General features: G+C 44.8%; 1 protein-coding gene across 3 annotated transcripts in view; it reads right to left on the bottom strand.

Moving 5' to 3' along the window:
• Nucleotides 1-13,170, bottom strand: part of nt5c2a (5'-nucleotidase, cytosolic IIa) — a 20,758-nt gene extending 7,588 nt beyond the window's left edge. The window contains exons 1-16 of one of the 3 annotated variants that reach the window (XM_069174740.1): nt 13,038-13,170; nt 12,624-12,939; nt 8,993-9,106; nt 7,057-7,095; nt 5,942-6,015; nt 4,157-4,274; nt 3,971-4,066; nt 2,982-3,073; nt 2,803-2,860; nt 2,590-2,683; nt 2,432-2,485; nt 2,047-2,130; nt 1,886-1,927; nt 1,550-1,657; nt 1,388-1,454; nt 380-550 (exon numbers count right to left, since the gene is read on the bottom strand). In XM_069174740.1, coding sequence (XP_069030841.1) covers nt 380-550; nt 1,388-1,454; nt 1,550-1,657; nt 1,886-1,927; nt 2,047-2,130; nt 2,432-2,485; nt 2,590-2,683; nt 2,803-2,860; nt 2,982-3,073; nt 3,971-4,066; nt 4,157-4,274; nt 5,942-6,015; nt 7,057-7,095; nt 8,993-9,093 — 1,198 coding nt within the window. In that variant the 5' untranslated portion in view covers nt 9,094-9,106; nt 12,624-12,939; nt 13,038-13,170. The remainder of the gene's footprint in view (nt 1-379; nt 551-1,387; nt 1,455-1,549; nt 1,658-1,885; nt 1,928-2,046; nt 2,131-2,431; nt 2,486-2,589; nt 2,684-2,802; nt 2,861-2,981; nt 3,074-3,970; nt 4,067-4,156; nt 4,275-5,941; nt 6,016-7,056; nt 7,096-8,992; nt 9,107-12,623; nt 12,940-13,037) is intronic. The other 2 variants (XM_069174739.1, XM_069174742.1) reach the window with 2 other exon arrangements.
• Nucleotides 13,171-15,000: the final 1,830 nt, after the last annotated feature.

The following is a 15,000-nucleotide window of genomic DNA, read 5'->3' as shown; positions in this document are numbered from 1 at the left end:
ATTCTTTTCTGTCCATCATGCAGCAGAAGAGGAGACCGAGATCATATTTCACATTGATGACAGATATTAAACTGGTGACATCATCCTGGGGTGTCCATCTTTAAACTGCTGATTGGACAGATCTTCTGTGAGGTCAGGACTGAAGTTGTGTGTAACATCCATGTTTTAGAATTTATAGCTTCTTTGGACGGATGTGAATGTAAACTACAGCTTCAGGTGGTATTTCTAGTTTTACCTAAACATGTAACAAATTCGATTTTTACTTGTGCAGATCAACTATTTATTTGTTATTGCTTCATAACACATCTATATTCTATTCAAACAGAGGCGGTATGAAGCTTTACGTGTATGCGTGATGAGTGTGTGTGCCTCATCTCACAGCTCTTGTCGGTCCATACGTGCAGCTCCTGGGCCAGCTCCGGTATGACCAGGAAGGTCCTCCAGCCCTGACGCTTCTTGGATTTGAGAATATCACCGAAAATGTGATCTCCGATGTAGATGATGTCTTTTCCTTTCGCACCCAGCAGGTCGCAGACCATGTCCGAAGAACCTGGGAGGACACAACGTGCCATTTTCAAATCTTTCATCGACACCATCAACACCTCTTCAAACCATAAACACTGTGCAGATACTTTCACATAGATCATTTCACTGTGAGGTTATTTTGATGTTTCTTAACTTATCAGAACTAAAAGATAATAATAATAAAATAATAAAACTCTGCTACAACTTTCATCTCTTGATCCTCATCAGTTCCTGAGTTCCTCATGTTTGTTCAGTGTTCTGGTTCTGATTTCTCCGTGAACATGACCAGAGGGAACACGTCAGGTTTACTATCAAACTCTAGAAATCATCAACGGAGACTCTGACGATGCTTCAGGAGGTCTGAGACCACGAAGACACCTGGAGACGTGTTCTTAGAGACGTTCAGGACGTCTCCGTCCAACTCTGGAAGAAGACATCAGGAGAACCAGCTGGCTTCTATTTGAGGGTCGGAGTGAAACCACGGAGCTCTGCTGGACCTTCTGAGGGTCTGAGGACAAACGCTCACTTATAATGACCCGGACTGTGTCGCCATGGTAACAGGGTTCTCCAACACGACAACAGCGCAATGAAAACACACAAGTTTCTACCCACAACAACACAATCGTAGCTCCTCACCGGATTCGTCTCTCTGAGACGTCTCTCTGTTCCCCAGAAATGTTTCACAAACTTTGATGTTCGCTCTCTGATCAAGTTTCAGGTGTGAAACATCCCAGACGCACCAGAACACGGATCACAAACACGAGTAACTCAGGAACTGATGATGATCAGGAGATGAAGTTTGTAGCAGTGACTCGTCAGGATTTTATCTTCCTGCTGCTCCGTGCGAGGGTTTCTTATTTACCTCCAGAGTAAACGATACCATGTTGGAGAGGTCCGGTGTACGTGCCGATCTTCAGCCGACCTGTGGTCTGAGAGAAAAAGGGACACGATAAAAATGTGGTTAAACACCGCAGGTAGGAGGAGGAGTTTGGAGTATTTGGTCCACGCAGATCTCCACACTCACCGTGTCGACTTGCCGCAGCACGGTTCCCTCTCCAAAGAACACAGGCTTACGGGCGTCGACCAGGATCAGGTCAAAGTAGGACTGCCAGGGTCTGTGGGGGGATCCCGGCTGCACACACACACACACACACACACACACACACACACACACACACACACACACACACACACACACACACACACACACACACACACACACATCACACACACACACACACACAGACACACACACAATTTAGGATATCAATGGTTTTTAAGTAAATGCTACATCTACATCTCATTCATCTTTCATGATTAACACCTGACAACATACACACTAATAAATCCTCAGAGTTACCTTTGGACCGTGAGGGAAGTCAAACAGGTAGGTCATAATTTTCTGTAAGAAAACAGGAGAGTTTAACATCAACACAGTGAAAAGACCTTCCAGTCAGGTGGTAATCTGTTTATAATGGAGTAGCCAGCGCAGCCATGCCTGACTGTCGACGATGACCTCACCTCTGTATATTTGTAGTCACTGTTGGTGGCCAGAAACACTTTGGCTACTTCATTCATGCGGCTGAGCAGCAGAGAAAGCTTCGGCTTGGGGGAAAAAAACACAGAACAAACATCAACTATGTAGAAAAGAACTTAAATGCAACACCGTAATTCAGTTTGTCTCCCAAACTATCAAGTAGAAGTTGGATTGACTTTGGATTTGATGAGAGAAGTTGAATGGGAGTCTATGGAGCCGGAGGCTTTTTGGAGCCGACCTCTAGTGGCACTCGCTGGTATTGCAGCTGAAGACATTTCTGGATCAGAACCATTTTACAGACCTGAAGCTACGAACTCTTTTATATCTACTCAGTGGTTTAAGCAGACCTTCTTATGCTGCTCCACTTACATCTTTTACCACATACTTCTCCAGGTTTTCAACCGTCTTCTCTTTTAAGGAGCCCTGCAGAATAAAAAAACAGGTGACTGAGGGCTGTGAATGAATTAAACATTGACGTAACAGATGACCTGCAGCTGCCTGGACACGGGTCAGAGAAAAGATTGTACCTTGAAATGCACCCAGTCCACGGCGTCTCGGACGTCCTGGAACATACTCTTGTAGGACATGAAAAGGTCGCCGTCTTTGAAGCCATTCTCACAACTACGGAGACAGTTAAAAGTCATGTTAGCGTCCGAGTCAAAGAGGACAAAGATGCTGTGATTCCCGGAGTTACTCCTCTGAAAGAGTCACAGAAAGGATAAACAGTGAGTGTGCAGTACCTCGAGTATCTGGAACAGTTACTGAAGAAATCCACCAGGCAGGCAAACAGGTATGTTTCTGTGGAGAAAGGACACCGAGTGACTGCAAACGACGTCCACATGCATCCAACGCATCGAATCATAAGTGTAGAGAAAGCAGCTGCATCGTATTCACAGCGGTGTCGTGACTGTTCACTCACCCGGCAGGTTGAAGAGTGTGTTGAGGATGTAGAAGCGGTCGGTGTCTCCGCGTTGAATGAATTTGTTGGGGTAAATCTCTCTGATGTCGGGTCTGTGCAGAGACGGGAACGAATCAAACGGAGACGTGACTTCCACCGTTCACAGATTCATTTCTTGCTTTATGTTCTACATTTCTATGATCTCTGTCTGCAGCGCTCACAAATCGGGTTTTCTGCCGTGCTTGTGCTTATTACACATGTCGGTCCGATCTCACACAAGTACAACATCTGGAACACAAGTACAACATCTGGTACACAAGTGCAACACCTGGTACACAAGTGCAACATCTGGAACACAAGTACAACATCTGGAACACAAGTGCAACATCTGGTACACAAGTACAACATCTGGAACACAAGTGCAACACCTGGTACACAAGTACACTACTACATAGTACTCATACTTGTGTAGTGCAGGAATTTTGACAGAGTAGTGTTGTTTTAAATCTCACTGTCTGTTCCGCACTGACAGAAAATGACATCAGCATGTGAACATGTCACCCTCCAAAATATCTGCAGCAGAAATCAGTGTGTTTTTGTGTCCTCTGTTTAACACTCAATAAACACACTGATTCTTCTGTCCAGCAGCAGCAGTGGAAAAGAAACACTTTGTGTTCAGGAACAGCTGCAGCTTCCTCACACGCTTTTAATTTGAAAATCCTAAAGGATACACGTAGGTTTCACATTTCTTTTTTGGACCGTTTTGAGTGCATCATCCTGGTACTTGTAGTGAACTGATGTTTCTGTACTGACAGTGAGAACACGCTGATGAGTGTGAGTACACGAGCACAACATCTGGAACACAAGTACAACATCTGGAACACAAGTACAACATCTGGAACACAAGTGCAACATCTGGAAGACAGCACTAGTCTGGTTTAAGATGAATGTGAAGGAAGGAGAGACGGAGGAAAGATGTAACAGCGTGGATAACTTCCTGTTGACCTCACCCTCTCAGGAAGTTGAAGCCGTGCACACACACCAGGATGTTCCCGTAGGCGTCCACTTTCAGCAGGTTTCCGTACATGGTGTCGAACACCAGACCTCTGAGGAGAGGAAACAGGCGAGTGAACACGGAAACGCTGACAGCACACGTCAGAGGGAGAACCTGTGGACGTGGGATATGTAGGACGTACCTGGTGGGGAAGGAGGGGTCGTACACAAAGTTCAGCAGCTCCTGTGGATATCCGATGTAGACGAGGCGCTCCACCGTCAGCTCGAAGCCCAGCGACTCGTACTCAGGAGATTTATACACTGAAGACAGACGGACAAGTAGTGCACCAAAAAACACATCCAGAGATCACTGTGCAGAAACGTCCTGTCATGTTCACCAGCTGAACACGCCGATCAGACACCAGTTCATAGCATTCAGAACTTGGACTGATCGGGCCGTTTGGTTCGGTATGAGGCTGCTGTCAAACAGCTGCTCTGATCCAAACTGTTCCTGTCAGAAGTCTATTTACGTGCTCACACGTTCCTGGAAACAGAAATTTTAGAGCAAATTCCACCCAGAAAGTTTCTGTCAGGAGCACCAGCTCCCTCCTATCAGCTACGACGTGCAGCGTTGGCCTCGATCAGCTGGTGAATCTTTCTCCATCCGTTAACTCCCACGAGGCGTCTCCATCGGACTTCCTGCACACCGCTCTGCTTACACCGAACCGGAGGTTTAAAAACCCGACGGCCGCGTCAAAAGCTCAAACTGCTCTGTTGGGATTAATGCTGCACTTTTTATTTCATTTCATCCCAGCATTATACCGACAGCTCTGTATGACATATGACTCATGTGTTAGCTCTTAAATACAGCCGACACACAAGCTGTCCACGAGCTCATCGAGAAAACCAGTGGTTCTCTGAGCTGTGACGCTGGCGGCTGGATGAATACTGGAACATACGGGTATCAGGTGTTAAAGCCTTCCATCATGTGAGGGATCACAGACTGGCTGCAGGCCGGGAATATCCCCACGCAGCTGCAGCTCTGGGTACGGCGGCTGCTCCAGTAAACAGAGAGGAACCCGGTTCGTATGATCTCAAAACTTTTTTCATTGTAAAACTAATTTAAGACGTCACCATAACTGAATGTGATCACAAAGATTTAAGGAAGGTTTTCATGAAGTTGTGTTGGATGTAAGCTTTATATTTTCAGCTTGTCTTGTTTGTAGACTTGAGGACCAATCAGCATCCATCAGTGATGTCATCAACCATCAACCATCAGTGATGTCATCATCCATCAGTGATGTCATCGTTGGTTTGTGAACGTTATGAATCCTCCAGTTCAGATTCTGTCCGTCACCATCTTTGCTAGTTCGGAGCGGTTCGGAGCAGGAAGTGACCATATTTGGACGAGCTGGGGGAGGAGCCAGAGGTGGATCTGACCGATCTGATCGGAAAACCTGACGATACTACGTCCCGCCCACCGATAGCTGTAACCTGACTGCACCACAGGCCTGTCAATCAAACAGACACGCCCCCAAAAACAGGTCTTCTTGAATCTTCTTTTCTAATGAATGAGGGATTATTTTCAGATGGACCTCCAGAAAACTAATAAGAAGGAGTGACTTTAGCTAACAACACCGAGATAACTGATGGACACATTTTATTCACTTTGGATTTGATGAGAGAAGTTGAATGGGAGTCTATGGAGCCGGAGGCTTTTTGGAGCCGACCTCTAGTGGCACTCGCTGGTATTGCAGCTGAAGACACTTCTGGATCAGAACCATTTTACAGACCTGTGAGCCTGCAGTGAGGATTTATTGTGTGAACAATAAATACAAATCAAGTAGGACTGAAAATACCAGATGGATGGACGATATCAATGTTCACTCCCTGCAACTTTTTCATCACATCCAATGTGATTCATTAATTTGGGAGAAAACATGCAGACAGCAGAGGAAACTGGAGTTAGACAGAATGAGTGCACTCACCTGCCAGAGTGTAATCCATGTCAAAACCAAAACACTTGATCTTCTCCATGGCCAGGCTTCGGTTAACAAACACTCTGCAACGGGAGAAACACATCATCAATCCATCCGGAGCAGCTGGGAGATGACATCATCACTACACTGTCTAGACTTCCTGCAGCACACTTCTACTTCTGCAGAAATGTCTCCGTGGAAACGTTCTGCTCAGAGCTGCAGCTTACAGGAGGTCGGGCTGTTTGAGTTCACAACATCAGGATGTTCCAGATGTGGAGTAATAAAATCATCTCTGCCGCCTACGGCATAAAAAATTACAGATCAACCAATGATCAAAATCGGAGTATAGATTTGACTAGAGCTGCAAACACATTCTCATGGTCAATAAATCAGCATATTATTCAGTTCTATTCTCTTTATTGCCACGATGTTTGGATTCAACATGTCGCCAAAGCATAAACTTATACATAAATAGTAGAATATAAATGATAAAATGACAAAACACATCTTCTATTGTCAGTCTGTCTTCTCCCAGCAGGTGTCAGTGAGTCTTCTGGGAGGACAGTCTTTAAAGACATTATCAGGAGGATCGATCTATCTATCTATCTATCTATCTATCTATCTATCTATCTATCTATCTATCTATCTATCTTTACAGGAGGTTTTATTTGGCTCAGATATTTTGCTAATTGAAATTCTGTCAGAATGTTTTATTTTCTGAAACCGATACTGAGAAACTTTTCACATCTAGCGTCGATCACATGACCTCTCAGCTCGTCCAATTAAAGAAGCTGCAAACAGCCGGGAGGAAACCTTCTGTTTTAATCTCCATCACTTCTGTCCTGCTCTTTCAGAGAAGTGCTGCTTCCGACACATTAAACTGATGAAAAACAGACTGACACACGTGGTGCAGATTATACGGTGGAAACGGATGGCATAATCTGGGACTGGACAGGAATGGATGAGGATTAAAAGGAAAGATGAAGGAAGACGGGGAATCGACGGGGAGGAATGACAGCGGCTCCCAGTCAGGGTCAGTAACGGATGGAGGCCATGAGAGTCGGATGGACACCAACAGAGTCATTCAGTCAGTAGTCGGGTTCAACAACACAAGGACGGCGTACCTCATTGCTGGGTGGTTTTGAGCCAGATCCCTTGGACAGCTTTGTAATAGAAAATACATGCAGGATTACCACTGATCTCAGAGCTGCTGCCTCCAACACCCACAATGCACTGCTGCTCTAAATTCTACTGCTGCTGATACACACATGCACATAGAAATAGAATCAACAGACACAACACACATTTCAAAGCATTTTTTCAAGAGATACCCAGAACCCAGAGACCAGGATCCAGAACCCAGAGACCAGAACCCAGAGACCAGGATCCAGAACCCAGAGACCAGGACCCAGAGACCAGGATCCAGAACCCAGAGACCAGGACCCAGAGACCAGGATCCAGAACCCAGAGACCAGGACCCAGAGACCAGGATCCAGAACCCAGAGACCAGGATCCAGAACCCAGAGACCAGGACCCTACCCGCTGTATGTAACTAAATCAGGCTCCGCCTCCTGTCCTCACGGGCCTCCCTGCTTCTTTGAACAGACACTGCATCCTCACTAAAGCGCCACTTGTTCTTCACTATCATCACACAGTTTTCATTTCAGTGACATGATCAGTTTTTACTGAAGGTGCACACGAGAAACACAAGAAACATTTTTCAGTCTGCTGTTCCATGATAACCGAGTCCGGCCAAGCTCTGTGCTCAGATCCACAAGTTCAGTAAGTGGACCTTGAGTGGAAACCGTTTGTCACCTTCACTCTTCTTCACAAAAACTGCTGAAAAACCGATTCAAGAAAAAGTGAAGCTGATGATTTTGAAGTGATAAAATATAAACGGACTGGATGTCGTTTATAAAACCACCGAAGGAAAATCTGTCAAATAAACAGATGTATAAAAGAGCGTGCACACGGTTTTCCCTGTTTTTATCGCCATCAGCAGTCAGACGCTGACTTCCTGTTGCGTTTCCTGTTGCAGAATCGTTGTGGTGAGGAAACAGCTGACTGGAGTGACAGTCTGAAAACTAAAACCCCTGAAGCTGCTGTTCCTGCTGAACAGCTGCACTGTGTGCTCACACCACACAGCTCCACCGTCTCTCTCTCAGTGACGTAGAAGTCTTTAGTTGCTGGGAATCTCCACGCATTCATTTTCTGCAGAACCGCTGCAGATCAAAAACAAACAGCATCTCTCAGAGTGGACTAAAACTGGACTCGTATTAATTTAACAACGCAAAAATGGCAACAACAGAAGACAGACGGCAAAACACGAGAAGCTGAACGAGAAACATGAGCTGAAACTGGAATTATTTCACAGAAAACTTGCAGTGCAGTGCCCTCTGTCAAATGTCTGAGCCGACTTCCAGAGCTTTCACTCGTCACCCTCCTGCAGTGACGTGCATGTGACCCCGAGAGGTCTGTGGACAGTGACATCACCGCTGTGTGTAGTTTCAGGTGCCCCAAACACACACCAACACAATTTCACATGTTTGTTTTCCACACGTGACATTTTAATTTCCACAACAACACTTCGTTCACCACGGCAAGTTTAAGCCTGAGTGAAGTTCCTCTTTTGAATCTGAATAATAAATCTGTTCTGGTTTTTTACTTTCCTGACTTCCAGTGGAATACTGAACAGCTGGAATTATGACACAGAAAACATGCCGTGCAGTGCACTGGAACACTGGAAGTCAGGAAAGTTGTGTTTGAGAATTAAAAGTAAACCACAGAATAAAAACTCCTTTCTTGCAATCATTTTGGGAATGACTTTTCATTTCTCCCAGATTATTACAATTTATTAGTTAGTTTATTTTCATAATAACTAAAAAGATTTCTCGTTTCTCCCTGAACACAGAAAACAAAAGCATGTTGCAGCATGTGTCAGATTTAAACACTGCTTCAGTGTGTGTGGATGTGTTTTTATTCAATGATTCACAGCTGGAGGAGCAGCGAACAGGCTGTAAGATCAGTGTTGGGAGCAGAGAAACATCAGGTGACACGTACCTTTGGTGGGCTTCACGTCGGTACTTCTTCATGGCCACACCGTCCATGTTGGCCGGCAGGTCAGCATAGTTCTGCAGACGGTCACTCCACGAAGTCGTCATCTTCAAAGTGTACCTGGGAAGAAAAGAGGTGCTGATTAAACCCAGAACCGCCGGAGTCAGGCAGAATAGAGACCAAACACACCTGACCAAAACACACGGTGAGGAAACACCTGACCAAAACACACGGTGAGGAAACACCTGACCAAAACACATATTGAAGAAACACCTGACCAAAACACATGTTGAGGAAACACCTGACCAAAACACATGTTGAGGAAACACCTGACCAAAACACATGTTGAAGAAACACCTGACCAAAACACATGTTGAGGAAACACCTGACCAAAACACATGTTGAGGAAACACCTGACCAAAACACATATTGAAGAAACACCTGACCAAAACACATGTTGAGGAAACACCTGACCAAAACACATATTGAAGAAACACCTGACCAAAACACATGTTGAAGAAACACCTGACCAAAACACATGTTGAGGAAACACCTGACCAAAACACATGTTGAGGAAACACCTGACCAAAACACATGTTGAAGAAACACCTGACCAAAACACATGTTGAGGAAACACCTGACCAAAACACATGTTGAGGAAACACCTGACCAAAACACATATTGAAGAAACACCTGACCAAAACACATGTTGAAGAAACACCTGACCAAAACACATGTTGAGGAAACACCTGACCAAAACACATATTGAAGAAACACCTGACCAAAACACATGTTGAGGAAACACCTGACCAAAACACACGGTGAGGAAACACCTGACCAAAACACATATTGAAGAAACACCTGACCAAAACACATGTTGAAGAAACACCTGACCAAAACACACGGTGAGGAAACACCTGACCAAAACACATATTGAAGAAACACCTGACCAAAACACACGGTGAGGAAACACCTGACCAAAACACATATTGAAGAAACACCTGACCAAAACACATGTTGAGGAAACACCTGACCAAAACACATATTGAAGAAACACCTGACCAAAACACATGTTGAAGAAACACCTGACCAAAACACATGGTGAGGAAACACCTGACCAAAACACATGGTGAGGAAACACCTGACCAAAACACATGTTGAAGAAACACCTGACCAAAACACACGGTGAGGAAACACCTGACCAAAACACATGTTGAAGAAACACCTGACCAAAACACATGTTGAAGAAACACCTGACCAAAACACATGTTGAGGAAACACCTGACCAAAACACACCTGACCAAAACACATGTTGAAGAAACACCTGACCAAAACACACGGTGAGGAAACACCTGACCAAAACACATGTTGAAGAAACACCTGACCAAAACACATGTTGAAGAAACACCTGACCAAAACACACGGTGAGGAAACACCTGACCAAAACACACCTGACCAAAACACATGTTGAAGAAACACCTGACCAAAACACACGGTGAGGAAACACCTGACCAAAACACACCTGACCAAAACACATGTTGAAGAAACACCTGACCAAAACACACGGTGAGGAAACACCTGACCAAAACACACCTGACCAAAACACATGTTGAAGAAACACCTGACCAAAACACACGGTGAGGAAACACCTGACCAAAACACACCTGACCAAAACACATGTTGAGGAAACACCTGACCAAAACACACCTGACCAAAACACATGTTGAAGAAACACCTGACCAAAACACACGGTGAGGAAACACCTGACCAAAACACATGGTGAGGAAACACCTGACCAAAACACACCTGACCAAAACACATGTTGAAGAAACACCTGACCAAAACACATGGTGAGGAAACACCTGACCAAAACACATGGTGAGGAAACACCTGACCAAAACACACCTGACCAAAACACATGTTGAAGAAACACCTGACCAAAACACATGGTGAAGAAACACCTGACCAAAACACACCTGACCAAAACACATGGTGAAGAAACACCTGACCAAAACACATGTTGAGGAAACACCTGACCAAAACACACCTGACCAAAACACATGTTGAAGAAACACCTGACCAAAACACACGGTGAGGAAACACCTGACCAAAACACATGTTGAAGAAACACCTGACCAAAACACATGTTGAAGAAACACCTGACCAAAACACACGGTGAGGAAACACCTGACCAAAACACACCTGACCAAAACACATGTTGAAGAAACACCTGACCAAAACACACGGTGAGGAAACACCTGACCAAAACACACCTGACCAAAACACATGTTGAAGAAACACCTGACCAAAACACACGGTGAGGAAACACCTGACCAAAACACACCTGACCAAAACACATGTTGAAGAAACACCTGACCAAAACACACGGTGAGGAAACACCTGACCAAAACACACCTGACCAAAACACATGTTGAGGAAACACCTGACCAAAACACACCTGACCAAAACACATGTTGAAGAAACACCTGACCAAAACACATGGTGAGGAAACACCTGACCAAAACACATGGTGAGGAAACACCTGACCAAAACACACCTGACCAAAACACATGTTGAAGAAACACCTGACCAAAACACATGGTGAAGAAACACCTGACCAAAACACACCTGACCAAAACACATGGTGAGGAAACACCTGACCAAAACACACCTGACCAAAACACATGGTGAAGAAACACCTGACCAAAACACACCTGACCAAAACACATGTTGAAGAAACACCTGACCAAAACACACCTGACCAAAACACATGTTGAAGAAACACCTGACCAAAACACACGGTGAGGAAACACCTGACCAAAACACACCTGACCAAAACACATGTTGAGGAAACACCTGACCAAAACACACCTGACCAAAACACATGTTGAAGAAACACCTGACCAAAACACACGGTGAGGAAACACCTGACCAAAACACATGGTGAGGAAACACCTGACCAAAACACACCTGACCAAAACACATGTTGAAGAAACACCTGACCAAAACACATGGTGAGGAAACACCTGACCAAAACACATGGTGAGGAAACACCTGACCAAAACACACCTGACCAAAACACATGTTGAAGAAACACCTGACCAAAACACATGGTGAAGAAACACCTGACCAAAACACACCTGACCAAAACACATGTTGAAGAAACACCTGACCAAAACACACGGTGAGGAAACACCTGACCAAAACACATGGTGAGGAAACACCTGACCAAAACACACCTGACCAAAACACATGGTGAAGAAACACCTGACCAAAACACACGTGACCAAAACACATGTTGAGGAAACACCTGACCAAAACACACCTGACCAAAACACATGTTGAGGAAACACCTGACCAAAACACACCTGACCAAAACACATGTTGAAGAAACACCTGACCAAAACACATGGTGAAGAAACACCTGACCAAAACACACCTGACCAAAACACATGTTGAAGAAACACCTGACCAAAACACATGGTGAGGAAACACCTGACCAAAACACATGGTGAGGAAACACCTGACCAAAACACACCTGACCAAAACACATGGTGAAGAAACACCTGACCAAAACACACGTGACCAAAACACACGTGACCAAAACAGACCGTCTCAGTGACTTCCAGCCACACACCTGTCTGTGTTTGAGCCTCTCGAAGCGGGAACCTGAGGTTTGACGGAACCCGCTGCCTGCTGGAGAGGAACCCTTCAAGCTAAATGTTCTGACAGCTTCTGTCCCGGCTGACCTCCGTCGGTAACCGCCGCCTCGTCATGCTACATGTCACATGCCGGGATGCTTCTTCTAAACAAGAGCTCCAGCATGGAGGTTCCGCTAAAGTTATCTCGGCGTCCTGTGACTGAGCAGCGGTCCTCCGGCTCCCGTCATGCGGCTCCGACAGGTGAAGGTCTCCTCCGGCAGCTCCGACACATCCAGGAGGAAGTTAGCTTCACTTCAGCAGGGCACAATAGAACCGGAAGTCCGTTTTACTTCAACACACCCGACAACACTCGTTAAAATCGATGCACACACGACACCACCTGGACTTACCGTCTTTATTGTGCGAGTGTACGGAGCATGCGCAGATCTGTGCAGCTTCTTCCTTCACCTTCTTCTTGGCTGGTGCTAGAGTGGATCAGCGGGAGGGACGCTCTCCTTCTTCTTCTTCTTCTTCTTCTTCTTCTTTTTCTTCGTCGACAAACTTACAGGTGCATTACCGCCACCTACTGGACGGGCTGTCAGTAAAACTCTGTTACAGACTGTAGTGTTTGGCTCCACCTGGTGCAAAGAAGAGGTAATACCACACACAGGTGGGCTATCTGCCGGAAACAACGATGTAAGCGTACTGTCAAAACATTTCTCAGTCGGACCACATGAAGACATAACACCCCAAATAAATCAGAATCAGCTCAGATCTGCAGTCTGATCCAATCTATTTATTATTCCTTGAAAAAAGGAAAACTCTGTCTGTGTAATGGTAATGTATCTCACTCAGAGTAGCCCAATTTAGGGCTCGCGGGCCAAGTATGGCCCACACTTTCTTTGTTTCTGGCTAAAACCTGAAAATATTGATGAAGATTTACTTTATTTTAGAAAAATCTGTTCTTTGGTCTCCTGAATGAACAGAAAAATCCCAAATCCCAAATATATATTTACAGGTAAGAAGCAGAGTTTCACTCAGTTTCACATATTCACTCAGTTCAAAACTTTCTGAAGCAGAAAGCGATTAAAACTGTATCAGCTCGTACCAAGTTAAAGGTTCTTGCATATATTTTTATTTCTATCCCTGCAACCTTCGAGGCAGATGCTCCGCCCACCTCTGAGCCTGGTTCTGTTAACAGATGCTCCGCCCACCCCTGATCCTGGTTCTGTTAACAGATGCTCCGCCCACCTCTGAGCCTGGTTCTGTTAACAGATGCTCCGCCCACCCCTGATCCTGGTTCTGTTAACAGATGCTCCGCCCACCCCTGATCCTGGTTCTGTTAACAGATGCTCCGCCCACCTCTGAGCCTGGTTCTGTTAACAGATGCTCCGCCCACCCCTGATCCTGGTTCTGTTAACAGATGCTCCGCCCACCTCTGAGCCTGGTTCTGTTAACAGAAGCTCCGCCCACCTCTGAGCCTGGTTCTGTTAACAGATGTTCTCCACCTCTGATCCTGGTTCTGTTAACAGAAGCTCCGCCCACCTCTGAGCCTGGTTCTGTTAACAGATGTTCTCCACCTCTGATCCTGGTTCTGTCGAGGTTTCTTCCTGTTAAAGGGAGTTTTTCTTCCCTCTGTTGGAGGTTTTTCCCTCCTAGCTTATGTGGGAATTGTTGAATTGTTGAATTGTTGAATTGTTGAATTATTGAATTGTTGAATTGTTGAATTATTGAATTGTTGAATTGTTGAATTGTTGGTTTCTCTGTATAATATTGTAAAGTCTTGCTGTAACGACTTTAATGTGTTAAGTGCCATGAAATAACCTGTGTTGTGATTTAGGGCTATATAAATAAAGTTGAATTGAATTGAATTGAACCTTAAAATGTACTGTTCTCCTTAAGTTGTTATATTTGTTGTACTTGTACTTCTATGTTTGTATGATTTCAATAAAGTATAAAAACAACAACAAACAAGCATCGAGACAGAGGCTCACTGACAAGACAACATTTAGAACAAACCGTCAGGACGACTGTTCCTGACAATAATTTGAGCAGAATAATAAAATGAATATTAGGCAGACGTCCATTTCCACTGTGAACACGTTATCTCAGGAACGCTCTTTAAATGTGGCACAAACATTCACTTCAGGACGAACTGATAAGAAAGTTAACTCAGCTCACAAAACAGGTTTTGGGACGCATTTAAAAAAACATTTGGCTCATCATTAAGTGAAAAATATAACAAAGGAGACCCTGAAGTGTTGAGCAGCTGAAATCCCAAATCAGGCAAGAATGGGACAACATTTCACTTTTAAAACTCCAGAATCTGGTCTCCTCAGTTTGCGTTCTGTTTTTATTTACATTTTAAACAGC

This window comes from Embiotoca jacksoni, unplaced genomic scaffold, assembly GCF_022577435.1.
Source record: "Embiotoca jacksoni isolate LCO1_2020_lvr unplaced genomic scaffold, fEmbJac1.0.p SCAF_60, whole genome shotgun sequence".
NCBI lineage: Eukaryota > Metazoa > Chordata > Actinopteri > Embiotocidae > Embiotoca > Embiotoca jacksoni.
Note: the sequence above shows the minus strand (reverse complement) of the source record. Positions and strands in the feature narration are given on the sequence as shown.